The following is a 27,632-nucleotide window of genomic DNA, read 5'->3' as shown; positions in this document are numbered from 1 at the left end:
TCTCTGCCTTTTCTTCTTCCTCTCCCTCTACCCTCCCCTCCCTCTCCCCACTCTCTCTAGCTTTCTCTCTCTCTCTGCCTTTTCTTCTTCCTCTCCCTCTCCCCTCCGCTCCCTCTCCCCACTCTCTCTAGCTTTCTCTCTCTCTCTGCCTTTTCTTCTTCCTCTCCCTCTCCCCTCCCCTCCCTCTCCCCACTCTCTCTAGCTTTCTCTCTCTCTCTGCCTTTTCTTCTCCCTCTCCCTCTCCCCTCCCCTCCCTCTCCCACCCGCTGCCACTTGTAGCCAACCTCTTTTGACTTTTAATTTCTTACAGGACCAGGAAGAAAATGGCTTCGAACAAACCATCAGGAGTCACCATCATGTCCCAGCATCTAACCTTCTCCAACTGACTGAACTCCTCCTGATAGCCGGCACATAATATTAAAGTTTTGATGGCTTGCACCGCATTGCTAAATCCAAGAAAGGAGGAAGAGTTGGGGCCAATCATTCAGCCGAGGCCCCCTGCAAAGCCCAGGCTTGCGCTGACACCGATCGGCCTCCCGCTGCTGTTCAGGAGAGCACTCGGCGGCTTGTGCAGCAACCACAAAACACAATGCAAAACAAACAAGCAACAGCAACAAATCGGCCTCCCATTTTCTCTTCCCCCTCAAATAATAGAGTGGATTATTAGAGCTCACGCTGGTTTGGTCAATTCCACGTTTCCTTGGCCTGCATCACCAAGAATGGGACAAAGTTCACTTTACGACTGTTTCCCTCAGCAGCAGAAATTTGGTGCTCCATTGTAGTCTTACATCAACTTGGGGGAAACCTGAGGTTTTCATGTCCTCATGAACATGAGGTTCATGAGGACTTCCTTGACGGGTCTGCCTTTTAGCGGCTTCTTGCTCTCCCATAAATTTCTAAAGCACTCGTCAGAGAGTTCTGAGAAGAAGAGACAGACAGAGATTGATGGGCAATTTGATGGGACAAGTCTTCTCAAAGCGAAGAGAGAAAAAATGTGCTTAGACCAGACTGATCCTGAGGGAAGGGTCAAACGTGTCATAACTCTCGAGTCCCTGATCTTCATGTTCTTAGACAACCGTCTTGAGGAGGAACTTTGAACTCCATATATGGAATTGGAATTTTTTCCAATTCCATATATGGAGGAAGGGGTCAACTTATTTTCCAAAGCAGCAGAAGGCAGGAAGAGAAGCAACGGATGGAAGCTACTCATGGAGAGAAGCAGCCTGGAATTAAGGAGAAACTTCCTAACAGTGAGGACCATCAACCAGTGGAACTTCTTGCCACCAGAAGTTGTGAGTGCTTCATCACTGGAGGCTTTTAAGAAGAGACTGGATAGGCATTTGTCTGGGATTGTGTAGCATCTCCTTCTTGAGCAGGAGGTTGGACTAGAAGACCTTCAAGGTCCCTTCTGGCTGTGTTCTGATAGATAGATTGATTGGTAGTGTGGGGTGGGCTGATGTGATGGGACAAGGTGGTTCCATAGGTAGCCCAGCCCTGTAGCGTCTATACCTGGATATGAAGGCAGGACGGCGTCTGGAGTGGGTTTACTCCCCCGAGGCCTTTCCCTCTTGGGCCTCCTTGGAAAGGGAGGGGGCTCTTTCAGGCCAGGCTTCATTTCCCCCTGAGAAGCCTTCAGAGGGGTCCTGGCAGATGTCCTGCGCACCAAATCTGGCAGCACCAGCGCTGGAGGCTGCGCCTTCTTCCTCATGTCCAATTGAACTGGGGAAGACGTCACAATCAGAGGCAAGGCCTCCATGGTTCTTTGACTGGCTAAAGAACCGGATGGGTGGGAGCCAGAGAAGAGGACTTCCTGATTGTCCCACTGACGCAGGTCATTGTTGCTGATTTGTGACTCTGACTCCTTGCTGTCCTTCTTCAGGAAGGGAAGCTTTTTCAGCCTATGATCCATCCTGTTGTGAAGAGTGAGTGTTGGAACTGGAGTAGAGTAGAGTAGAGTAGAGTAGAGTAGAGTAGAGTAGAGTAGAGTAGAGTAGAGTAGAGTAGAGTAGAATAGAATAGAATAGAATAGAATGAGCTGGAAGGGATCTTGGAGGGCTTCTAGTCCAGCCCCCTGTTCAAGCAGGAGAAACTATAGATTTCAGATAAGTGGCTGTCTAGTTTCCACTCTAGGGATTCACTTAACAACGGTGGCAAGAAAGGTTGTAAAATGGTGCAAAACTCACTTAAGGACCGTCTCGCTTAGCAACCTCAATTTTGGCCTAGATTGTGATGGCAAGTCAAGGGTTGCCTGCGTTTCAGTTTCCTTGCAGACCATCCAGAATCTCTTCCTTTGTGAGATGGACAATCCTTTCTGTTGCAATATTTTCAGGATCAGACTCAATAAATCTAGTAAGAGTTAAAAGTTCAAATATATCTCTCTTTATTTACACTAGGCATTCTATATTCACTGAATATTCACAGATAGAAGCCAGGAATGGATGCGTGCAGCTCCTTATATATACAATGGGTGGAGCTAGGTATGGGAGTGGTAAATTATGAATACATTAAGAAGTGAAGAATAAATTAACCCCTGATATCCCGTTCATATACTATTTACATATTAGAGAATAAGGCATTTACATGTGACAAATCCCCCTCTAAATGCCGATTCGGTATGCTACACCAATTACATTCAGATTCAGGACAATACAAAACATATAACTTGGAAGTCAAGTATTTATGCTGCTTAAATGGCAAAGGCTTTGTTAATATGTCAGCTAATTGTTCTGATGTCTCACAATGCACCGCTTTAATAAATCCATCCTGAGATAATTGTCTCACATGTTTAAACTTTATGTCTATATGTCTGGACCTTTGTCCAATGGCGTCAGATCTAGATATTTCGATAGCCGCTTTATTATCTTCATGCATGACAAAAGGTAAGGCAGGTTTTTTCCAAACATCAGAAATTAAATCATTAAACCATACAAGGTTATTTGCTGCTTTAGATAAACAAACATATTCTGCTTCTGTCGTTGAAGTGGCCACTAAATCTTGTTTGCCAGTGTATCAGTAAACTGGACAATCATTTAGGAGGAATACATAACCAGATGTACTTTTTCTGCATGAAGTGTCTCCAGCCCAATCTGCATCTGCGTAGCATGTGAGGTTTGGCTCCTTAACATTATTAGGCTCTAATATCAAACAAAAATCTAAGGTATTCTTTAAATATCTTAATATCCTTTTAACAGCTTCCCAATGGTACATTGTTGGTTTGCTGACATGTCTGGACAATAAATTGAGGGGTAAAGCGATATCAGGTCTAGTCCAATTGGAAATGTAAAGAAGGGAACCTATGATAGACCTATAGAATGTATTATCTCTGAATTCAGGGGATGATTCATCTGCATTTCTTAGGAAGTCAGTCTGCATAGGAGTGTCACAGGGTTTGGCATCGCTTAGATTACATTTGTTCAAGAGTTCTATGATCTTATCTCTCTGAGTAAGTTTGAATCCTCTTTTAGTTTTATTAATTTGAACACCAAGATACTTATTTACTTTGCCTAAAGATTTCAATGAGAAATGTTCATTTAGCTTAGTTACAAAAGTTTCTCTTCTTTCTTTATGTTTACCTATGTACAAAATGTCATCCACATAGATCAATACAAATTCTATGTAATCATCACCCTTTTTAACAAAGAAACAGTTATCAGCAGTAGTAGCATTGAAATCCATAGTTTTAAGTACTTTTACTAAACAATCATACCATCGTTTACCAGATTGTTTTAATCCGTATAAACTCTTGTTTAATAACCAAGTCTCATTCTTGTTTGTGTATTGACTGTGAGGTGCTCTTACATATATTTCCTTATCTAGTTTTGCGTGTAAATACGCAGTCTGTATGTCATATTGGAATACATCGAGATTGAGTGCTGATGCTACAACTAGAGCTGTTTTGACACTCTCAGTTCTTACTGTGGGGGAGTATGTGTCAGTATAGTCCTCCGGATATTTCTGTGCATAACCCTGTGCAACTAATCTAGCCTTGTATAGAGTATTGCCTCCCTCTAAATTTTTAATTTTATATATCCACCTAGTGCCAATAATGGTTTTGTCCTTTGGTGCAATTGCAGGTGTAAATACATTTAATCCTTGTAAACTTTCCATCTCTTTTTTCATTGCTAATTCCCATTTTTCTTTTTCTTTACGAGGAAGTTTTAACACTTCCTCATACGTATTAGGTGTCATTGATTCTCCATCCATATGCATTATATAATCCTTGTATTTATTTGGCATTTGGTTTCTGGTGTTTCTAATTGTTTTCTCAGGTTTACTATTATTATCATGCAAATATCTTGCTTCCTTTTTTGTTAGTGTATCTGTCTTTATTTTGTGTTGACTATTTGTCCATGTTTTGGTTTTGTTTCTATGTTTGTTGTCATTTTGCTTTTCTATAGTCCCTTTCTCTTGGGATTTTGTATCTTTGTTGTTACTTGGGAATATTTCATTAAGATGTATTTTAGACCAGTTGGCCTGTTCATGGAACACAGCTGTTCTGGAAACTATAAATTTGTTATTATTATCAATGAATCTGTATCCTTTTGTGCCTGTCTCATATCCCATAAATCTGAGTCTTCTAGACACATTTTCTCCCTTTCTTCTTAATTGTTTAGGTATGTGTACGTCTGCAGTGACTCCAAATATGTGCATGTGTGCTAATTTTGGTTTCCTATTATACATCACTTCATATGGTGTCTTATTTACAATGCTGGACCAGGTTCTATTCTGTGTGTAATTGGAATAATGTAGGGCTTCTGACCAGAATTGTTTGCTTAAGCCAGCATCTTCCAATGTGCATCTAATCATGGTTTGTAACGTTGAGTTCTTCCTCTCTACAATTCCGTTCTGGAACGCAGAAAATGGGCTAGATGTGTAATGTAACATTCCTTTGTCCTTCAGCCATTGGGAGAATTCCTTAGACATGAATTCACATCCCCTATCTGTCATGATTTGTTTTATTTTGATATTGTGTTGTGTTTCTACGCGTTTATAAAATTCTTTAAATTTCTGAAAAGTTTCATCTTTGTGTTTTAATGTATAAACAAATCCATAGCGACTATAATCGTCCACTATGGTTAAGAAGTAACGTTTTCTATAAGTGATTGATGGAGTTAGTGGACCAACCAGGTCCATGTGTACTAAATCAAAAATTTTGTTGGTTGACCTTGTTGATTTTCTAGGCCTGGGACTAGTTTTTAGTTTTGTAGATTTACATACTGAGCATTCCAAATAGTTTTCACAATTTTTTATTTTAACACCTTCTGCGTGTTCAGTCATTTTTTGTACTACAGGAAAACTGGCATGTCCTAACTTCCTATGCAAAACATGAGCACACTCATCATGAATTGGCTTACCTATCTTTGGTTTTTTTTCATTATGTGCATCCTTGTGATCATGAGCTACTTTACATTCATCATTGTCACTGTTGCTAATGTTTCCATCATCTAGTTCAATACAATCTTCCATATTTGAATCAATGTTGTGTAACCATTTCTCCTTTGTTATTAAATAAGGTAGGCCTCCTTTAATCATTACTGTACCTATATCTGTTTTATTTTTCTCCAAGGTCGCTTTTCCTTTTGAAAAAACAATATTAATATCAGAATCTCTGCTTAGTTTTATGGCACTTAGTATGTTATGAGGTATTTCAGGTATTAGTAATACCCCCTCTATTTTTCCTAGCCCAGGTAAGGTTACATTCCCTCTACCTAATACTTGAACCTTTTCTTGGTTAGCTACCTTTATTACAAATTTATCTTCTACAAATGAAGATAATATACTTTTGTTATTAGTGGTGTGATTAGTTGCTCCAGAATCAATAAGCCAATTATTGTTCTCAGTTTGCTGTATGTTAGTGTTGTCTTGTTTGTTTAGTCCATTCAGTGAACCAGATTTCCTATCCTTTGAATTATCTCTGCCCCCTCTATGCTCTTTGTGATTTGGTGGGCTTCTATATCTATGTCTATCAATGGAAGACTGTCTATAATTGTATTTATTTCTGTGTTCTGACCTATGTCTTTCTTTTGAAATTTTGGGGCAATCTCTTCTATTGTGTTCCCTGGATCCACAGTTGTGGCATCTAAATGTTTCATTATATCTTTCTTGAAAAGCTACTTTTCTATATGGTTTGTGTTCTATGTGGTTGTTAGAGCGACTCCTCCTTGAATTGTCTTCAGCTATTAACTTATTGGATAGACTTTCTATGGATAAGTATCCTAGATTGATTGTGTCTAAATGTGACATATAATTATCCCATGATGAGTCAAGTGAGTTGATGATAACACTTTTCATCGTTTGATCTGAAATCACCTCCCCCCTTAAATGCAGTTCAGCTCTTATTTTGTTTAAAGATATTAAATGTTCACTTATGGAAACCCCTGGTTTTATCCTAGAGGAAAAGAAATCTTTAGACATTCTTGTGGTAGTAGCTACACTGTCACTGTGAAATAAATTGAACATGCATTGAATAATTTCTGAAACAGTCAGATTTTGCTTAATGCTGTGATACATAGCAGGAGATACACTAGAAATTAATAAGAAAAATGCTCTATGGTGTAAGCAGTCTAATTTTAGGGTCCAAGGTCTTTTTGGGGGATTAGTGATAAAAAACAGTAAGTTTTCTTTCATAAAGACAACCTGAAGCTGCTGATACCATTCTTGTAAATTAATGCCATCTATCCTCAGCTTTGGGAAGTCACTGGGCAAGTTTCCGACATTATTGGGTCCATTACTTACAACCGGAGGTAGTCCGTGGTCTCGTAAATGCTGGAAATTGCAAAATGGCGTGGGAATGCTCGCAACGAGCCTGCATGGTCCTTTCAGCAACTCATGTCTTCCTGGGCCGTCTGCGTAGTCTTGCGCATGCGCGTTGTTTATTTCGTCCCTGGAGTCGTCGTGAGAGGTTCTCGTCGTTGCGGCTCGCTCGTTCTGCTCCTCCTCAGATGAATCGGTCTCTGGCTCGATCTTGGGAGTCCTGACGATGGCGGTTGTTCTTTTTCTTCTCTTGAGAGCGTTGGTGCTTGCATCGGTCTGCGGCGTGGGGCGGTATCTGTAGGGCTCTCTGGGTTCAGGCGTCGGTGCTCTTGTCGTCAGGATGGGAGCGGGTAGATTTTGAGGCGTTTGTTTGCTTGCTTGCTTTCTAGTTGACTTTTTGGTAATTTTTAGTTTCGGTCCAAATGCAGCAAAAAGCGTTTTCATTGCTGATTTTATCTGAGTATCTGTTGAATCACCTTCACTTTCCGATTCTGATTCTTCTGAGGTGTTTGACTTTTCTTTTTCGTTTTCATTATCTAGTAGTGTCTTTCGCGCCAGAAATTTTGAATCGAGTTTTCTGATTGGCTCTGCTTCGCTCACCCTGGATGTCTGTTGAAACCAAGATGGCTGCCATTCAAAATTTTGCGCGGGATCACCGTTTTTCTTCTTCATAGTGTTTTTTTCTGTAATCGTATCACTCACTATTTTTGAATCTTTTGGCTTTTCAGTAGCGATGTGCTTCTCTTTCGCTGCTCCGCTGTTTCTCAGCATATCTTGGAGGTTCGCGATGAGGCTTTCATCGTTCTTCTGGCTTTTTAATAGTTTTAATATCTCTGACCTGAGTTCGTTGTTTTCTATTTTGATTTCCTCTCGGTCATCATTTTCATTTGTTATTTCTTCGTCTTCAGTGGTGTATTCTTCGGATTCTCTCGAAATCGCGTTTGTGGATTCATCGATTATTTCTTGATCCGTTTCCATTTCTTTGCTGTATGCCCTGGTGTTGGGCCTATCTCTCTTAGACATATTTAAAAAAATTTTTATTGAGTCAATTAACCATCCTCTGCTACCAGATTGTTGCAATATTTTCAGGATCAGACTCAATAAATCTAGTAAGAGTTAAAAGTTCAAATATATCTCCCTTTATTTACACTAGGCATTCTATATTCACTGAATATTCACAGATAGAAGCCAGGAATGGATGCGTGCAGCTCCTTATATATACAATGGGTGGAGCTAGGTATGGGAGTGGTAAATTATGAATACATTAAGAAGTGAAGAATAAATTAACCCCTGATATCCCGTTCATATACTATTTACATATTAGAGAATAAGGCATTTACATGTGACACTTTCACTTAGATGAAGAAAGAAAGAAAGTTTGTTTTGAAGGGGGCGATTTTAGTGATTCAATGCAGCTTCTGGTTTCAGAGCTGAGTTTGCTTCAGTTGCTTTAAACACCGGCAGCTCTTTAAATTTCGAGTTTCTTGGCCTCTTCAGCTTTGAACAACCTTCATGGCATCAGATCTCCCTACCGTCAGTTTTGCACCTAACCATTCCTTCTTTCTCACGGGGTTACACGGCACATCAAGGTGTCTGCGCTTTCTCCAGAGATTTGAGCTGCCATTCACTTGCTGAACGTTTTCTGGATTGGACACAAATAGTTTCATTACTGGAAGAGACTTTAGACATGAAATAAACGCTAATAAGTCAAACAACAATAGGAGAGCGTGTTATGTTCAGGGTCCCAGCGTCTGTGAGAAATATACCCTATTAATAATGTCTTTGTGTATTTTGAATGCCTTCACTGAACATAACTATCTGCTGTTTCCACGAGTCACAGCTATTGTCTTAATCAGTTGAACTTTGAACTGAGTAGAATTCTCCAATTATTTCAGAATAAGAGAGTTGGAAGCGACCTTGGAGGTCTTCTAGTCCAACCCCTAGCTCAGGCAGGTGACCCTACAATCATCTCAGACCAATCTCTTCTGAAAAGCTTCCAGTGTGGTTGGAGTTTCAACTTCAGCTTCAACTTCTGGAGGCAAGTTGTCCCACTGGGTGAATGTTCTAACGGTCAGGAAATCTCTCCTTAGTTCTAGGTTGCTTCTCTCCTTGATGAGTTTCCACCCGTTGCTTCTTCTCCCGCCCCCTTCTTCTTTGGGGCAGCCCCTGAGATATTGGAAGACTGCTATCCTGTCTCCCCTAGTCCTTCTCTTCATCAAACTAGACATGAGTCTTCGGAGAGGGGCGGCATATAAATTCAATTGATTAAATTAAATTAAATTAAATTAAATTAAATTACCCAGTTCCTGCAACCGTTCTTCATATGTTTTCGCCTCCAGTGGTATTAACACTTCACGGGCTCTTGATTCTCTCCCTCTGTTTACGCAGCCCAGAACTGTGTTGGCTTTTTTGGCAGCTGCTGCACACGGCTGGCTCCTATCTAAATGGTTGTCCACTAGGACTCCAAGATCCCTCTCACAGTCACCACTATTGAGCAAGGGACCACATCTACGGTACCTGTGCATTTGGTTTTTCTTCCCTAAAAGTAGAACCTTGCTCTTTTCACTCTTGAATTTCATTTTGTTAGATAGCGCCCAATGTTCAAGATCTGTCAAGATCCTTCCGTATCTTGAGCCTATCTGCTGGAGTGTTGGCTATTGCTGCCAGCTTGGTGTCATCTGCAAATTTGATGAGTTCCCCATCTCTCCCCTCCCCATCTCTCCCACCAAGCCCTCAGTGACCGTCTGATAGGCCAAGTCAATGGGGAAACCGGATTCACTTAAGAACCGCGTGACTAACTTAACAACTGCAGGTCATACAGTGGGGCAAAACTTGCTGAAGAACTGTTTCGCTTAGCAGCAGAAATTTGGGGCTCAGTTGTGGTCGTAAGACGAGGACAATCTATAGAAGGAAATCACTGAAAGATCTTGTTTATCCTAAGTATTTGACCACGGCATTGGCTTAAGGACTGCTGCGATCACTTAGTGACCACTGGAGGTTCTATGACGGTCATATGTCGAGGAGTATACTATGGGAAAAGGTAGTGCAAACGACAGTTGTAAAAATACAAAACTGCCTATAATGCAAAGAGTAAAAGGAATTTGGGGTCATTGAGTCTTCCTTCCTCCCTTCCTCCCATCCGCCCTCCCTCCCTCTGCTTCCTTCCTTCCTTCCTTCCTTCCTTCCTTCCTTCCTTCCTTCCTTCCTTCTTTCCATCCTTCCTTCCTTCCTCCCTCCCTCTGCTTCCTTCCTTTCTTCCTCCCTTCCTCCCTTCCTCCCTTCCTCCCTCCCTTTGCTTCCTTCCTTCCTTCCTCCCTTCCTGCCATCCTCCCTCCCTCCCTCCCTCCCTCCCTCCCCATCAACAACTTCTGGAGGGAAGCCCTTCCACCGATTAACAGACTAGCAGAAGACCTTGGAGACCCCCTGCTCAAGCAGCAGACCCTCTACAACAGGCACCCTCAAACTACGGCCCACGGGCAAAGAATACGTCCCGCGGAGTGGTGTGATTAAGCCCCGCCCCTTGCCCCGCCCCTAACTGCCTTATCTCCCAGCGAGCCAGCTGTAAGGCCAGCTGAGGGCCAGCTGAGGGGTGTTCTCGCCGGTGCAGCCTGGAAAAGCAGCTGTGGGCTTGTAAAGTACTCCTTCAAATTAAAAGTCTTTAAAAACAATTTAAACGGGGGCTTAGGAAGGAGAAAAGCCAGAAAATGGACAGTTAAATTGGCTACGCCCACCCAGTCACATGACCACCTAGCCATGCCCACCCACCCAGTCCGGTCCCCCAACAGTCTGAGGGACTGTGAATCGGCCCCCTCTTTAAAACGTTGGAGGACCCCTGCTCTACAACGTCAGACAAATGGCTGTCCAGAATATTGGGGTGCATCCCAAGGTCTCCTCACCCCCGAGAAGAAAACCTTCCCGATGGTCTTCTCTCTTAGATCGGGACGGGGCAGGTAGGTGTTGGCCTCTCTGAACATCACCTTCAGCTCCAGTTTAGAGAAGCTGACTAAATTCCCAAAAGAGCAAATATGGAGAGCTCCGACGAGATCTGCTGGTTAGGGAGAAAAAAACAAGCTAGAGAAATCATGATGTGAATTCAATTACTCAATGAATTACTCCATTTAGAGAATTTCTCAACCTCCCTCTCACCTCCCACTCTCTCTCACCCTCTCTCTCTCTTTTTCACTCTTCCCTTCCCTCCCTTTCTTCCCCTCTAACCTTTCCTCTCCCTCACTTTCGCCTTCTGTGTCTCCCTCCCTCCTTCTTTCTCTCCCTCTCCCCTCCCTGTGACTGATTTCTAGGATCTTACCCAATGAATCCAAACACAGGATGCAGTGAACCAATGCTCTTTATTGATCAATGTTTCTATTACAGGTATTTAGCTGGAAGTGGCCCCTGGACTCCTGGACCATGTCTTAAGTACCTGGGAGGCGGAGCTAAGGTAAGGAGGGGTCAGGGGAGGATCTAGGTGGATGTAGAGTTAACCCTTATCATACCTGGGTTGGTGAATGGTGGGCATTTACACATAACAAATCCCCCTCTAAATGCCCAACAGTTGGACCTGCTTGCGTGTTCTGTACCCGTACCCCTAATTTAGTCGTAAGGTAGGCATGTTGTTTGCTGGGTAGAGGTTTGGTCAGGATGTCTGCAGCTTGCTCGGCGGTCTCACAATGTACAGCCTTAATAAAACCAATGTTCGTTAATTCTCTGACATGTTTGTGCTTAATGTCTACATGTCTGGACCTTTGGCCTACTGCTTCTGCCATGGATATGTCTATGGCTGCTTTGTTGTCCTTTGTTGCATTTAATTAACAGATCCAGTATTTTCTCCTTTTGAGAGATCTTGTATCCCTTCTGAGTTCTATCAATCTGGACACCCAGGTATTTGTTCACCTTTCCCAGAGTCTTTAGTGCGAAATGTTTCCCCTACTGGTTGGCAAACTCATCACAATTTTGTTTGTGCTGGCCACAATATAAAATGTCATCCATGTAGATGAGTACGTACTCTATGGATGTGCCCTCTCTCTTGGTGAAAAAGCATAGGTCGGCGGAGGTGGCTGTGAACCCCATGTCCTTAAGGATCTTCGCTAGACACTCGTACCACCTCTTACCGGACTGTTTCAACCCACACAGACTTTTGTTCAGCAACCACGTGTCCTCCCCTTGTGTGTTTCTCCCTGGGGGTGCCCTGACAAAGATCTCCTTGTCTAGCTTCGCGTGGAGGTAGGCTGTCTGCACGTCGAATTGGTAGACTTCTAACCCTAGGATTGTGGCTATTACTAGAGCGCTTTTTACGCTCTCTGCCCTGACCGTGGGTGAGTACGTGTCAGTGTAGTCCTCCGGGTATTTCTGGGCAAAACCTTGTGCTACTAGCCTAGCTTTGTACAGTTTCTTATTGTCCTCTAGCTCTTTGACTTTGAAAACCCATTTAGTCCCAATGGCTACTTTGTTCTCTGGCACTCTGGATGGGGTATACACGTTCAACTCCCTCAGGCTGTTCATCTCCTTATGTATGGCCTCCTCCCATCTGTCCCTTTCCTCTCGTGGTAACTTAAGGATGTCCTCGTAGGAGTTGGGTGTTGTGGTGCCTGTGTGTATTGAGAGTATGTAATCGTCGAATCTCTTAGGTAGTTTGTTTCTGTTGTGTCTTATGGGCCTGCTGGGTATCGTTTCTGAGACGTGCATGTGTTGGGCCTCCCTCTCAGTGAGTGCATCTACTTTTACCTTTAGGATGGGGTGGTTCTCTTTCCATTCTTTGGCATTTACCCTTTTGTGTTTGGGTTTTTGTTTCTCGCGCGTCTCGCTTTCGGTTGTGTCTGGTTTGTTATTGGTCCTAGCATTGTCATCAGTTTCTTGCCCGGGCAGTACCTCATTGAGGTGTATTCTTGACCAGTTTGTGTTCTCGTGGAACACAGCTGATCTGGACACGACAAATCTGTTGTCTTTGTCGATGAACCTGTAACCTTTGGTTCCGGACTCATACCCCATGAATCTTAGTCTCCTTGACACTTTGTCCCCTTTTCTCCTTAACTGTTTGGGTATGTGTACATCTGCAGTTACCCCAAATATGTGCAGGTGTGCTATCTGAGGCTTCCTATTGTACATGACCTCGTAGGGAGTTTTGTTCACTACGCTTGACCATATTCTGTTCAGTGTGTAGTTTGAATATGTGAGTGCCTCTGCCCAGAAGTGTTGCCCTAGTCCGGCGTCTTCTAAGACGCACCTTACCATTGTTTGTAATACGCCGTTTTTGCGTTTTGATACTCCATTTTGGAATGGCGAAAACGGAGAAGAGGAGAAGTGTAGTATCCCGTGCTTCTTTGTCCAATTGGAGAAGTCCCTAGATAGGAACTCTGAGCCCCTATCTGTCATGATTTGTTTTATTTTTACGTTATGTTGAGTTTCTACCCTTTTGTAGAACTCTTTAAATTTTTGGAACACCTCACTTTTGTGGTTGAGGGTGTATACAAATCCGTAACGGCTATAGTCATCGACTATGGTAAGGAAGAACCTCTTCTTGTATTTAATAGAGGGTCTCATGGGTCCCACCACGTCCATGTGAACTAATTGGAATATTGAGTTGGTGGTGCGGGAGGCCTTCTTGGGCCTTGGTTTGGTTTTGATTTTCGAACATTTACACACAGAACACTCCAAATAATTTTTACAGTTCTTTAATGGCAAGCCATTTGAGCATTCATTCATCTTTTGTACCATTGGAAAACTAGCATGGCCTAATTTTCTGTGTAGTAAGTGGGCGCACCCATCATGAATGGGTTTGCCAATATGTGGTTTCCCTTTGTGTGTTGTGTTTGTGGTGGGTTCGCCTCCTGCAGTGTGTTCTCCTTCACCCCCTCTATTTTCTGTGGGCATGCTTGTCCCTTTCTCGTTACTTTCTGAGTTAGTGTTTGAGTGCTCTTGGGGCACTAAGTAGGATAGTCCCCCTTCTATGATGATCTTTCCTATGCTTCTCTTTCCTTTGGTCATATATGCTTTCCCTTCCCTGAAGGTTGTCTCAATACCCAAGTCTTTACTTAGTTTGAGTGTTGCTAATATATTGTGGGGTATTTCTGGGATGAATAGTACCCCCTCTATCTTCCCTATTCCATCTATGTGTGCGCTCCCTTCTCCTTTCACCAATACCTTGTTCTGGTTGGCTACATTGATGTGGTATTCCTTAGGCGTGAATGCCTCCAGTATGTTCCTATTGTTGGTGGTGTGATTGGTGGCTCCTGAGTCAATGAGCCATGTGTTCCTTCCTTTTGCCTGGGTGTTTGGGTGTTGGTGGTCTCTAAGTTCGTATAGTGACCCAGTCTGACTATCCCTGGAGCTATCCCTATGTCCTCTCCTGTCCCTGGAGTTGGGTGAATCCCTGTGCCTGAACCTGCTTTCTGGGGAGTGCCTGTCTGAGTATCCTGGTTTGCGGCCTTGCCTTTCCCTACGGTAGCCGTGGTCCCTGTCCCTCTGGTTTCTGGGGCAATCTCTCCTATAGTGATTCCTAGACCCACAGTTAAAACATTCTGGCTTATCTTGGTCCCTGGTCTGGAAGTCTACCCTTTTTGTTGGTCTGCTTTCCCTGAGGCTTGATGAGCGTTCCCTTCTCAGGCTGTCCTCCGCAATCAGCCTGTTGGATAATGTCTCTAAAGAGAGGTGCTCTATGTTGAGACTCTCCAGTTGCATGATAAAGTTCTCCCAACTGGGGTTTAGGGAGTTTATGATGATGCTTTTCATGATATTATCAGAAATGGTTTCCCCCCTTTGTATGAGTTTTGCCCTGGTGGTGTTTAGCTTGAGTATATGTTCCCCCATGGGTGTCCCTGCCTTATGCCCGGCTGAGTAAAATTCCCTGGATATTTTGGTTGTAGTGGCTGCACTCTTACTGTAAAATAAATTAAGTATTTTTTGTAGTATCTCTGCCACGGTTAAGTGGCGGCCAAGACTGGGATAAATGCTGGGTGACAAGCTAGACATTAGCAGATAGTAAGCCCTGTGGTGCAAAACAGTCAATCTCAAAAGTCCATGGCTTCTTGGGTGGGTCATCAAATAAGTACAACATATTTTCTTTCAGAAAAACAATCTGTAGTTGGTGGTACCACTCCAAGAGATTGGCCCCATCTAATTTCAATTTGTAATTGTCAGCAGTAAAAGTTATGTTACTTACAGTCTGGTGCTGTCCATGGTTCTTTATGTGAGTGAACTCACAATATGCTGGGGGAATGCTTGTTGCCAGTCTGAACTGACTTATCTCTATGTTCCTTGTACTTATCTCTATGTTCCTTGTACTTATCTCTATGTTCCTTGTACTTCCTGTAGGTGGCGACTGGGCATGCGCGAGGCTCATTTCGCGCCAGAGGTCGTCTGGTGAGGAGCTCCTTATTGCTGCTCTCAGGCCTAGGCCTAGGCCTGCTGGTGGGGGGCTGGGCTCGCTCCTGGTGGGCCCGTAGCCCTCCCTGGGCGTCGGATGCCATGGCTGGGCCCCTGCATCTTGGGCGAAGGCTGGAAGAAGGCGAGGAGGTGAGGCGGTCGCAGGTCGAGGATCCCTGGAAACGGCGGCGGTGGCTGTCGTAAGTCGAGGATCTCCCGGATTCGGCGGCACGGCAGCGGCGGTGGATCCTGGGCGACACTGGAGGACCTCCGGATGGGTCGGGGAGCCTGGTGGAGGCCGCGTGGTTGGTGAGTCGTTGTTTCTTCTCCTCATTCCCGCCTAGGGAAGTTGGTGCATCGGGTGGCGAGTGTGAATCCTGCGGGTATTCAGTCCTGCAAGCGGCCGGGTCTTGGGTGTAGTTTTTGGGGTGCGTTGTCCTGCGTGGTGTCTGCTGGCATGCTGCTCTTTTGGGGGTGCTGAGCATTGCTTTGTTTCTTCCTGGCTCCTGGGGGCTTGAGTGCTGAGCCGAGTGCTGCAGCCAGGTTTTCGATCATTTCGTCTGCTTCGGGCTCGATGGGTGAGCCCCCGCAGGCTTGTGATCTTGCTTGGGTGCTGTTTTGGGGGTCTTCCCCAGCGAAGTTGGGGTTCTCGCTGTTTCCCGCCATTCGATTTGAATCTTGGCTTCCCATTGGCTGTTGGCCATTCCAAGATGGCCACCGAGAGCATGGCGCGGAAATGAAATCCTCTACGTCCAGAGCTTCAGCTTGGGGATACCTTCCTCTTGCCGGGCTGAGGATTTCTTCTCTCTGTTGCTGGGTGCTCATCGCTGCTCCATTGCTTTCGAGTAGGCTTTGGAGTTTCGCGATGAGCTCCTCTTTGCTGGCAGTCGCTTCCATCATCCCCAGGATGGTGGATCGGAATTCTTCATTGCTTGGTGGCTCTGCCCTTTCGCAGTAGTAGGTTTCTTCTCTTGGCCCTTCGTCCCTGAGTTGTGGACTCGGGTTGTAGTCTCCATCACCTTCAGTTGTGGTGGTCCTTGCTGTGGCACCTTCGAGAGCCTGCAGTTCTTTCATCTGTTTGATGTAGGCTCTGGTGGCCATTCTTTTCTCTGCCTCTGTCTGGGTTCTTGATTCTGCCATCTCTGTGAGTTGTGGGTAAACCGTCCTCTGCTACCAACCTGTGACTGATTTCTAGGATCTTACCCAATAACTCCAAACACAGGATGCAGTGAACCAATTCTCTTTATTGATCAATGTTTCTATTACAAAAGGGGGCAGAATGTCAGAACTGCAATCTTCAACTTGGCACTTCACTGGCGTCCTGCCACCAATTGTTAGGGGAGAGGATGGAGGCAATTGTCACGGACAGGGTAGAGTTGGCCTACAGGGAGGGCGTGTAACAGGCTTCAAAGAAACCACAGGTGTGAGAACCAGCCTGTTCCAGTCTTCAAGTCCACAAAGCCTGAGAAAAGAATGCAAACTTCACCAAGAGGCACCAAACATCTGAGCGGTTCCCCAAACACCTCCTCGGCACACCATTGGTTGAAGACAAACCGGTCGGGGTGGGTGGGTGGGATGGTGAGAAGGGGAGAAATTTGCAAATTTTTGACCAGGAGCGTTAGTTCTAGCCTGCTTTTGCTGCAACCACTAATTCCTCTTTTAAAAACCTATCACTTCAACCAAGTGACACTTCAACAAGTGTCCGGGAGGATCCCGGATCTGCGCACCTTCCGTCGCGCGCTTAAAACGTTTTTATTTCATCAAGCTGGCCTGGCCTAAATCTTCTCCTCTTTTAAATTTAAATTTTAAATACAAATTTTAATCTGTTTAATTATGGGGTATTTTAAAATTCAGCCAAATTATTTAATTCATTTTAATCTATTTAAATTTTGTATCTCTGTGTTTTATCTTCTGGCTGTTCACCGCCCTGAGTCCTTCGGGAGAAGGGCGGTATAGAAATTTAATAAAATAAATAAATAAATAAATAAAATGGAGTGGAGGGTCTTTCTTTCCTAACGACCTACTTTTGGCAAGCCTAACAACATCATCCTGGGCAAAGGAAGGAGGCCAGGAACTTCCTGACATGATTGGGATACCTACTAGAAACACTCACGTCAAAGGATTCTTCCACCACATTTTTGTTGCGATTTGGCAAGATCTGACCATGAATGGTGTGAATGGGTTTTAATTGTTTTTTTTTTATTGAAAAGTTTTACAAACAAGATTTTTTTTTTCAAATATTTCCCCTCCCCCCCTCCTTTCCTTCCCCCCTCCCCCCCCCCGGACTTCCCAGAACAAAATACAGGGTAAAACAATTAACAGTCATATGCTAAGCTAAGCTAACTAAGTACAGATTCCTATCCCCCCCTCGACACTTTAACTCACCTTTTACTTAACTAAATATACATACTCTTAACTTTTCTATTCATTCATAAGCTATTTGATACTTTTTAGTCCGATATTTGTTTTGAATATAATCAATCCATCTTCTCCATTCCAATATATATTTTTCTTGTGAGTGATCTTTCAAATATGCTGAAATTTTCGCCATTTCTGCCAAATTTGCCACTTCTAATGTCCACTCTTCAATAGTAGGCAATTCTTCCTTCTTCCAGTATTGCGCCACCAAAAGTCTAGCTGCAGTTATTAAATTTAAAATCAATTTAGTCTCTATAACCGTACAATTATACCCAAGAAAAACAATTGTGGGGTAAACTTTATCTTCTTTTTAAGAATATTTTGGATAATCCACCATATTTTAATCCAAAATGCTTTAACTTTTTTACAAGTCCACCATATATGATAATCACAATCACATCTCCAACACTTAGATTGCAAATTCGGATACATACAAGCCAACTTTTTAGGATCTAAAGGCCATCTGTAAAACATTATATAAAAATTTTCTCTTAAATTTTGTGCTTGCATAAATTTTACATTTGTTTCTATTTCTTGCATAAGTATCTTGGTTACCCAAACCATGTCTATTCTGGACCAGGACTTATGGGGGTTAGAATAATATGTGAATTTCTTTACCTCGGAATTATAAAATCTGCAACCATCTATTAAATTCACTTCTTGTACTAAATCCATAAAAGTTCTAGGCAGTACATTTTTCTTTTTTTTATTACTCTGATCACTGCTATAATCCTTTTTACATCTACAATTGCGTTGAAATCGCCGATCAAACATATATTCCCTATTTTTTTCTTCTATTATCTTTTGATGTACTTTTTTTTGTAAAATTCTAATTGTCCACTGTTCGGCGCATAGATAACCACCAATAACATACTTTTATATTTAAATTTTACTTCTATCATCAATATTCTTCCTACTGAATCTGCATATCTCAATTTACACTCTATTCCTTCTCTAATGTACACCACTATTCCTCTTTTCTTTTCTTCCGCTAGTGTTACAAATGATTCCCCTAATTTTTTACGTAATAAGTATTTTTCATCTTGTTTTCTTATGTGTACCTCTTGAAGGCACACAATATCCATTTTTTGTTTTATCACTTTTCTAAAAATTTGATGTCGTTTAGCCAGAGAATTGAGAGCATTTACATTTAATGATAAGATTTTTAAATTTTGTTCCATTCCTTTGTGATTCTACTATGCGATATTTCCTATTACTTCCTGTCCTTTCTCTTAGCTCTTGTTTTCACTCCTTCTTCCTCTTGAGGTTCCCCTTCTTCCTCTTTATCTCCTTCCTCTAGTAGTTTTTCTCGCTCTTCCTGTTTTTGTGTCCTTTTAGTCCTCCGTTCCGGTTCCTCCCTGTTACTATTTGCTCCTTCTATGCCCATCATTTGGTCATGCAGGTTCTGTGCTCTGTGCTGTGAATCCACTTTTATTTTTTTCCCTTGCCACGACACCACCATTCCTTCCGGTATTATCCATCTAAATGGTATATGCCGTTTATTTAATAATGTGGCTAGGAACCAATATTCTTTTCTTAGTTCTCTTATTCTCTTAGGTACTTGCTTTAGCGTAATTATTTCTTTGCATTTATTTTTTTTTATTTTTTTATTTTAATTTGATTTATATGCCGCCTTTCTCCGGAGACTCAGGGTGGCGTACAATGCGTTAAGCAATAGCCTTCATACTTTTGTATATTTATACAAAGTCAGCTTATTGCCCCCACAACTGGGTCCTCATTTCACCTACCTTAGAAAGGATGGAAGGCTGAGTCAACCTTGAGCCTGGTAAGATTCGAACCTGCAGTAATTGCAGGCAGCTGTGTTAATAACAGGGTACATTAAACAACTGTACTACCAAGGCTCCTTTTATAAAACATGGGTTCATTTTTTGTCATTTTATAAACAATGTCTCTTATTTGGAGGTGGGGGTGGGGGTGGGGATACAGTACACCCTCAATTAATAGGACTAAAAACCCAATGTCAGACCAAGCTGTAGTAATAATGCAAATCCAGAGCATGTAAATAAAAATATCAATCTCTGCTATAATTTTCTGTTGATGTAATTTTTTGTTGCAGTGAATGAAACAATACTTCTGTCACTGTTTTTCAAAGCAAAATCCTGCTGATTTATAAAGACAGGCAATGAGTATTTCAATAATTGTACAGAGATATAGAGAATATTCATAAGTCAGGACTGAAGTGTGGGATCCTTGGTGCTCTCTGAGCTTGGTTGAGCCATGGTGGTGGTTAACAGAGTTAGCCTGCAATACTGCTTTCAAACCAGTATTGCAGGCTAACTCTGTTAACACTGTCAGGAGTTCAATTCCTGTGCTAATTGTACAGGTGATTGTTGATGTGATTTAGCTTCACCTGCTGCTTCCTGTCTGATAGAAAGCTTGTGATCCACTTACAAGGTCAGACACACCTAGCTGAATCAGTTTAATTAGAAGAATATCTGGAATGGTGGTGCTCAATGCTGAGCTGAAGTCTACAAAGAGGACCCTTGCATAGGTCTTTGGAGATTCAAGATGTTGTAGGATTTGCTCGATAGGCAAATTGCAAGGGGTCTAACAGAAGATCTCTGATGGTCTTCAAGTGGGCCAGCACGAGCCTTTCAAACGTTTTCATAATTATGGATGTCAGAGCAACTGGTCTGAAGTCATTCAGTTCCTTGATGGAGGATTTCTTCGGTACTGGGATGATAGTAGAGCATTTGAAGCAAGAAAGAGCACAACACATCTCTAGCGATTTATTAAAGATATGAGTGAAGATGGGGGGCAATGCATCAACAGTCCTCTATCCTGGAGCCATTTAGTCTTTCTTCACAAAGGTTTTCTGGGAGTCTGAGGGTCAGAAATGGGATTCTTGGAAAGTCACGTGGTCCAACTTTGAACGTTTTCTGTGGCCCTGCAGGAGTTTGTGGAAGAGAAGAACTGTATGGTGATCTGGGGTACTCTGTCACTTTCCGATTGATGAAACCTCCACCCTATCAAAATATTTACTGGAGTAAAGGTATCGGCAACAACTCCATAAATATTGCTGTGGTGAACTTTCGGGAACCATGTCATCTCCAGCGCTCCCACGCAGCCTATAAAAACCGATTGTGGGTCTCTAAGGACTGCCAAAAACTAGCTCTCATGAATCTAAAGAAAGAGGATGCTGGCACATACACGGCAGACATTGTTTTACAAAACACAACTGCAAAGGAGTCCTTTAACCTGCAGGTGCGTAGTAAGTATCCCAGCCATGGCAGCAAATTCCTGGCCTCCCTCCTTTGCCCAGGCTGATGTGGAAGGGTGGGGGGCTTTTCTTTTGAGGGGTGATCTTTAGGTATCCAGTTTCTGCAGAGATGAACTTTTTGGAGGGAGCCCAGAGCTGATTTTTGGATAGCTCTTTGTCCATTTTTTGCAATGCAAATTAGTTCAAGATGTTTTGATCAGGCCGAGCCTTGCTTATATTCCACCCCCGCCCCTCCACAAATCTACCATTTTGCTCCCTGTCCCACCCTGTCCACCATCTTCCACACCAGGAGATTTGGTTCGGCTGAGGACTTGCACTTCTACGATGGGTCAGAAATGGAGTTCAAGCCGTGTCCTGCATGCTCTTCCCTCTGGAAGTGGGACCATGGGGATCCGTCACAGCTCCCTCCAGGCTTCCCTCCCACAGGGGCATAGGCTGCATTGGCCAGACTGGCAGCGAAATCCCAATTCCCTACGATCTTTTCGCATAAGATAGCCGGTATATTAAAACAACGTTCCCCATTTATGGACACTGATATATCAGCAGTAAAATGGGAGAAGCACTATCTTGCTTTATTTGATGGTAATAATACAACAAATGTCTTGCAACTGGATATTCTCCAGCAAGAATTAAGGAAATGTCCGGAATGGACACCAGCTACTCCTACCGAAGTTAAACATATAATTCAATCCTTAAAGGCCGGGAAGGCCCCTGGAGAGGACTTGCTGCCTCCTGAACTCTTTAGGTCCAACATTGACTTTTGGGTACCGGTGCTGGTAGCACTGTTTACTTATATCGATAAAGTAGGGATAATCCCTGAAGGGTGGAGGTTAGCTATAGTTTTTCCAATTTTCAAGAAAGGTGACAGAGCCGCCCCATCCAACTACCGCCCCATCAGTCTTCTTAATATAATTTCAAAAATGTATACGAAACATCTGCTAAATAAAATAGAGGACTGGTGCTTGGATAAGGAAATTCTGGCAAATGAGCAGGCAGGTTTTAGATCAGGTAGGTCTACCATTGACAATTGTTTTGTCCTTTCCCACTTAATTAATAAATACAAGACCCAGGGGAAAAAGCTGTATACCGCCTTTATTGACCTTACTGCGGCTTTTGATTCTATAGATAGGAACCATTTGTGGAGGAAACTACAAGTTATGGGGATGGACCCCAGACTTATTTTGTTGATCAGGACTCTCTATACTAATACGGCAATTAGAGTCAGATGTGCAGCAAATGGGGCCTCAACAAACAGCATACCGACAACTAGAGGAGTGAGGCAGGGCTGCCTGCTGGGCCCTACTCTTTTTAACCTTTATATAAATGATATCCCAGCGCAGCTGGATGATCTTCTGACGCACAGCCCCCAAATAGGCTCTAGATTTATTAATGTATTAATGTACGCCGATGACTTAGTGCTGTTTTCTAGAACCCAAATAGGAATGAGGAGACTTCTTGACAAGCTCACACATTATTGTACTGCAAACCACTTGACTATAAATGTAGCTAAATCAAAAGTTTTAGTCTTTGGCAATAAGAATAAAAAGCACAATTGGCAGATTAATGACACAAAGATTGAGCAAGTTACCCAATATACTTATCTTGGAATTGTTTTTTCCAGTGCAGGAGGTTGGACTCCGCACCATCAATACCTTTCTCAAAAGGTCAGAGCAGGAGCAAGCCTTGTATCCAAATTAAGTAAACGAATCCAACCAACCTCCATTTTACCTCTTCGTAAAGTCTTTCAGGCTAAACTTGTTCCGATCATGCTCTATGGTGCCGAAATTTGGGGTCTTACAGAGGCCCCCATATTAGAGAGAACTCAAAATAATTTGTTAAGGAGGATGCTCCGGGTAAACAATTCCACTTCAGCTGCAGCCGTCAGAGCTGAATTGGGACATTTCTCACTGTACACCTATACAATCACTAGGGCGGTAGCCTACTGGCTAAAAATGACCCAGATGGAAGCCAGCAGACTCCCCAAAATCTGCCTTGAGGAACAGCAGATTTCAAATCCTCAAAGGTATTCCTGGCTAACCCGGCTGTCAGAAATATTGAACCAATATGGCGTAGGGTTCCCGTTGTGTGACACACTGAAGCAAGTTAAACAACGGATTAAAGATATACATGGGCAAATGGACATGGCAACCCTTTCAACTAATCATTCCCTTAAACTGCTGACAGCAGTTAAAACAACTTTCACTCTGGAAAAGTATTTACATCTAGAAATGCCATCAGTGGAGAGACAGTTATTTGTTAAGTTTAGATTCGAACTTCTAGATACCAACATTAGATTCGGCCGTTACCGGAAAATCCCGTATGACAAAAGAACATGCATATGTGGGGTAAACGTCGTGGAGGACACGGCGCATATAATATTCGAATGTAGGCTGTATGAGGAAGTAAGAAAACAATATCTGTCCCCAATTATAAATAAATTTCCCCACTGGAATATTACTGGACGTATTTTCCTTGCTCTAATCTAAGCAAATCTATGGATTGACTCATGCCGTTGCTGCTTCCCCTTCCTCTCTGGCCTCACTGTGATTTTGTGGTCTCTCACAATGTGATGTGTCTCTCCATCTCCTGCTCAGGAAAATTGCCAGACTCTGAGTTACGACTGACCTGCATTTCCAAGGGGGCTGGAAATGGAACCTGGCAGCTGATTTGCTCTCAAGAGACCTGGAAAGGCGAGGTGAACTTCAGATGGATCTCAGATTTCTATGCCACGGATGAAACCTTAGGGAGTTCTGTGATGGAGCTCACCTCCCAAGACCTTGAACTAATAGTCACCTGCGAGGGAGAAAGCAAGGATAGCATAGCATCCAGGACAGTCACCTTAAAGGAAGTTTGTGCTGGTAAGTTTTTCTCTCCATGAAAGAGACTGTTGAATCAAAAGGAGCCTCATTGCGACCACTTCTCCTCCTATGACCGGAGCCTAGTGGATTGGTCCACTTCCTTAGGCACAGGTTGACCACTGAGTGGGACTGTTTCCATTGCTTTATATATTTAACCACTCAGGATCCAAATTTGTGTTTCCTGACCACAGCAGAAGTCCCCTCTGGGCATCTTGAAGTTGCAAATTACCCCCTTTGCCCTTCCTTCCAGCAATTCTTAAATTTCCCCTTCAGATTACTGATTGATCTCTGTTCATGTCTGGGATTGGAGGGTCTTCTGGCCAAGCTTCCCCTCTTCTCCTTTCCTGTGTTGATTGTTGTGATTATCTTAGATTCACACATGGGTCTTCTGACCGGGAAGGAACAGCCTTTTATATGATCTCTTTCATGTTCACACACTCCCCCCTCTCAAAGGGGGCCATTCCCCATTCAGAGTCTGCCCTGATCCCCATTCTACATGTTTCCCCTGGCTAGTATCACCTTTGCAAACTGCACTCAATGAGACAATGGGAAAAAGGGGTTTGGACAGAGCCTCTGGGTCAGTCTCTGCCTGACACAGGAAGGTCACCCTTGCCTCCAAAGCCAAATTCCCCCCTTGATTTCTGGACACCTCCAGTTGAGCTTGCAGCAGGACAGAGGCAGCTGAGAATTGGGATGAAAAGGGGCCACACACATTCAACAAACAGTGTTTGTCTCCAGAAGGTTATGCTAGAACACACACACACACACACCGAGGGGCTTTAGGGGTGTCTTACCCCCACAGTGTTTGTCTCCAGAGAGCAAGTCATCTATGTACTAAGTTTGGTTGGAATTGCTCAAGGCATTCCAGAGTTATGCTTGAACATACATACATACATACATACATACATACATACATACATACATCCTTATATATATAGGTAGAGAGGGATAACATGGAGAATTGCAGGATTTGAACTCCCCACGCAGAAACATTAGGTTAAAAGTCACTTTTCAAAAACCCTCCCAATTGTCTGGTGCAGTGGGAGCCAATCCCAAGATGTGAAGATGTTGTGGGAACTCCGAGCTGAGAAGGTGGTAAGAAGTTGTTTCAGGCCCAGCAGTCTGGCTCCTCTGGAGTTGAGATGAAACAGATGGTCCCAGGCTCATCCCTCCCCCCACCCATTCCCAGGAGCAAGGTAAAAGACACATCACAGAACTTCCCTCCAAGCGCCCCACCCTTCCCTCCAGAATGGCAGTGTCCCTCCAGTATATGGACCTGGCAAATGTATTGTAGTAAAGAATAGAGATGACTCTTTTACACACACACACACACACACACACACACACACACACATCTGGGTGCCAAATCTCAGGGATGTATGTGAGACTCAAAGGGGTTGAGGCAGTACTCCAAACTCTCATTGTGTGACATGTAACTGGAGAGGATTATCAAGGTCTGGATGGGAAGGATCAGGCTCAGGCTCAGTCCTAGCAAGTCTGAGTGACAGTAGATTCAGGGATCTTGTTTCCATGGGGTCACACTTCCCTAACTTCTGTGCCATTCAGGGGTCCTTATGGACTCTTGTCTTGTGTTGAGCTGTGCCCAGGAGGGCTTAGCATGCATCCATCTCATGTGACAATCACACTAATTCCTGCCACTGTCACACATGCTGATCCAACTTGTGTTGGGACAAGCCTTTGAAGAGCGTGCAAGAGCTTCAGCTGATCCACTGGGGGTCAGCACAAGTAACTGTGGGTACAGATTGGTGCACCCTGGTAACACCTGCTCTGGTTGCTTGACGGAGTCTGGGTGCGTGTCAAGACTGACTTATACTTCCACCTATAGTCTGCTTTGCTTGCAGAAAAGGGAGGGGGTGGAATGGAATGCAAAGGTAGGGGGAATGGCATCCCATGAGACGCTGCTCCCACCCCAAGCAGATGTCCCAGTGCGGTTGCCTGGTTCCCATAACAAAATGCACAGGAGTTATTGGTGGATGTAATGGACCGTGGGTGGCCGGTGGGAAAAGTGGGGGATGACCTATGCTCGCTTTTGCATGGGAAGCCCAGAGCTGATTTCACTTCTTCCGTGCCAATGTGGTTTATTCCATAAAGTTTTATATTCTTGGTAAAATAATGTTGCGGGAATTTCTTTTTTTGGCTTTGCCAAGTGGATGTCAGTGTTCCAGAAAGCTTCCACGCTGCCACTGGACAGTTGACATCAAACCAGCTCTCCAAATAGCAGCCCACTTGGACCCCACCAGGAGGTTGGCAGTTTCAAGATGTTGGCAACCAACAAAGAAATGGAAGGGCGGGAGAAGCCAAGGGAAGACTCCTCTCAAGAGACCCCAGTGGCAGCCAAGCCGAAGGCCCAAACAGAGGGCTGAGAAGCTGGAGCAAGAGCCCGTGCTCCAGAGGGAGAGAGTGACGGAAGAATCAGCGAGCCCCAGCAGAAGCAGAGGATCAACCTGTCCCCCCTGGAGTCACAGTGATCTGGGGGAGCAAGTGGAAGGCTGGGCGAGCAGCCAAATGGAAGTTTGGGGACAGATTTATTTATTTATTTATTTATTTGTTGGTTCGATTTAGATGCCGCCCTTCTCTGGAGACTCAGGGCGGCTTACAATGCGTTACGCAATAGCCTTCATACTTTTGTATAGACCTGCTTAGTAGGGCTTTTGCCCCCCCCCCAAAGCGGTGTTCTTTTTTATACAAAGTCAGCTTATTGCCCCCACAATCCGGGTCCTCATTTTACCTACCTCGAAAGGATGGAAGGCTGAGTCAACCTTGAGCCTGGTGAGATTTGAACTCGCAGTAATTGCAGGCAGCTGGTGTTACTTAACAGCACTTTAGTCTGCTGTGCCACCAAGGCTCTTGTTATGATGAATGGTTCCAGAGACATTAAGATGACCTGTTGATAAAGGAGGGTTTGGCGTGGAAGGGGAGTAAAATCTACATCCCAGCCAGCCAGAATGATATGTCCCATTCCAGGGGCTGCTTATCTGCCTGGGCCTAGTGCTTCTTCTGCTGCAAATGCAGACAAGCACCTCCATTCTCTGGGGCCTCCTGAAAGGATTAACAGGGGCTGTTACTCTTTTTCAGGACAGACCAAGAACCCTTCAAGGCTGCCTCTCTGGGCCCTGCTGTGCCTTAGCAAAGTGGGAAATCTTCTCCTTCTTGGCTGTTTGGGGCTTCTTCTGGTGGTGAAATCCAGAAAAGGTACCATTTTAAAGAAGCCCTCCTGTGAAAACCAACTTTTCCTTTTCCCTCCTCCCTCTCTCCCCTTCCTTCTTCCCTTCCCTTCCCTTCCCTTCCCTTCCCTTCCCTTCCCTTCCCTTCCCTTCCCTTTGCTTTCTAGACCTCTACCTTCTGGTCCATCCTGTCTACTAAAGCTCAACCTCTACTTTGCTTTCTACTTAGCAGCTGGAGGAAGGAGGATGCTGGTCCGATTCCTGCCAGCCTCCCAGAGGAGACCACGACCACCTGCAAGACATCCCAGCTCCATGTCAAACCCAACTGATGGATGCGACTGATGAACCTTCCCCAGTTCCTTCGCTTCAGATGTCCGTGGTCTTCTTTGATGGCTTTCAAGAGGGTTCTTTGGGACAAGGGTGCTTGCTTCCATGGGCAACTCACTGAAGATGATTACCAATTTGGCTATTGGGGGGAGGGCTCAAAAGGTGGCCACAGGGCTAGTCCATGTCACTCTGTGTGGCCACTCCCTTCTTTCCTTTCCCACATCCCAATTGCCCCAGAAACTGCCTCATCTGCCCTCCCCCCCAGCACAAATAAAACCCACTTTTGCTGCTTGATTCTTTGTTTAATATTCAGGAGTATTCCCTGTTCTTTTCCCCACCACACCGTTGTGAGGGAAGCTGAGGGAGCTTCCACAGCTAAAGATCATGCTGGGGCCTCAGGGAGCCTTCCCTATTCTCTCTGGGTGTGTGAGGGGGCTGCTACCCTGGTTTTCCTCCCCTCCATCTTTCCGTCTCAGCCCCGACTCCCTATTT

At 44.0% G+C, this 27,632-nt stretch overlaps 1 protein-coding gene across 1 annotated transcript; it reads left to right on the top strand.

The window, feature by feature from the left end:
• The first annotated feature begins 20,310 nt into the window (after positions 1 to 20,310).
• LOC139322425 (SLAM family member 5-like) lies at positions 20,311 to 27,155 on the top strand. Its single transcript, XM_070951525.1, has 4 exons — positions 20,311 to 20,761; positions 23,365 to 23,628; positions 26,725 to 26,841; positions 27,043 to 27,155. The coding sequence occupies exons 1-4, from the start codon at positions 20,311 to 20,313 to the stop codon at positions 27,153 to 27,155; spliced, it is 945 nt and encodes a 314-aa protein (XP_070807626.1).
• The last annotated feature ends 477 nt before the right edge of the window (positions 27,156 to 27,632 follow it).

The sequence above is a fragment of the Pituophis catenifer genome, unplaced genomic scaffold (assembly GCF_029215685.1).
Source record: "Pituophis catenifer annectens isolate HBS135680 unplaced genomic scaffold, rPitCat1.0.hap2 SCAF_10, whole genome shotgun sequence".
Lineage (NCBI taxonomy): Eukaryota > Metazoa > Chordata > Lepidosauria > Squamata > Colubridae > Pituophis > Pituophis catenifer.
Note: the sequence above shows the minus strand (reverse complement) of the source record. Positions and strands in the feature narration are given on the sequence as shown.

What these genes read in the sequence shown, in the direction of transcription:
- LOC139322425 (XM_070951525.1), top strand. Translation starts at nt 20,311, where the DNA reads ATGCATCAACAGTCCTCTATCCTGGAGCCATTTAGTCTTTCTTCACAA. An exon ending in CTTTAACCTGCAGGTGCGTA is followed by an intron (nt 20,762 to 23,364) that starts GTAAGTATCCCA and finishes TCTCCTGCTCAG; the next exon opens with GAAAATTGCCAGACTCTGAG. An exon ending in CTTAAAGGAAGTTTGTGCTG is followed by an intron (nt 23,629 to 26,724) that starts GTAAGTTTTTCT and finishes ACTCTTTTTCAG; the next exon opens with GACAGACCAAGAACCCTTCA.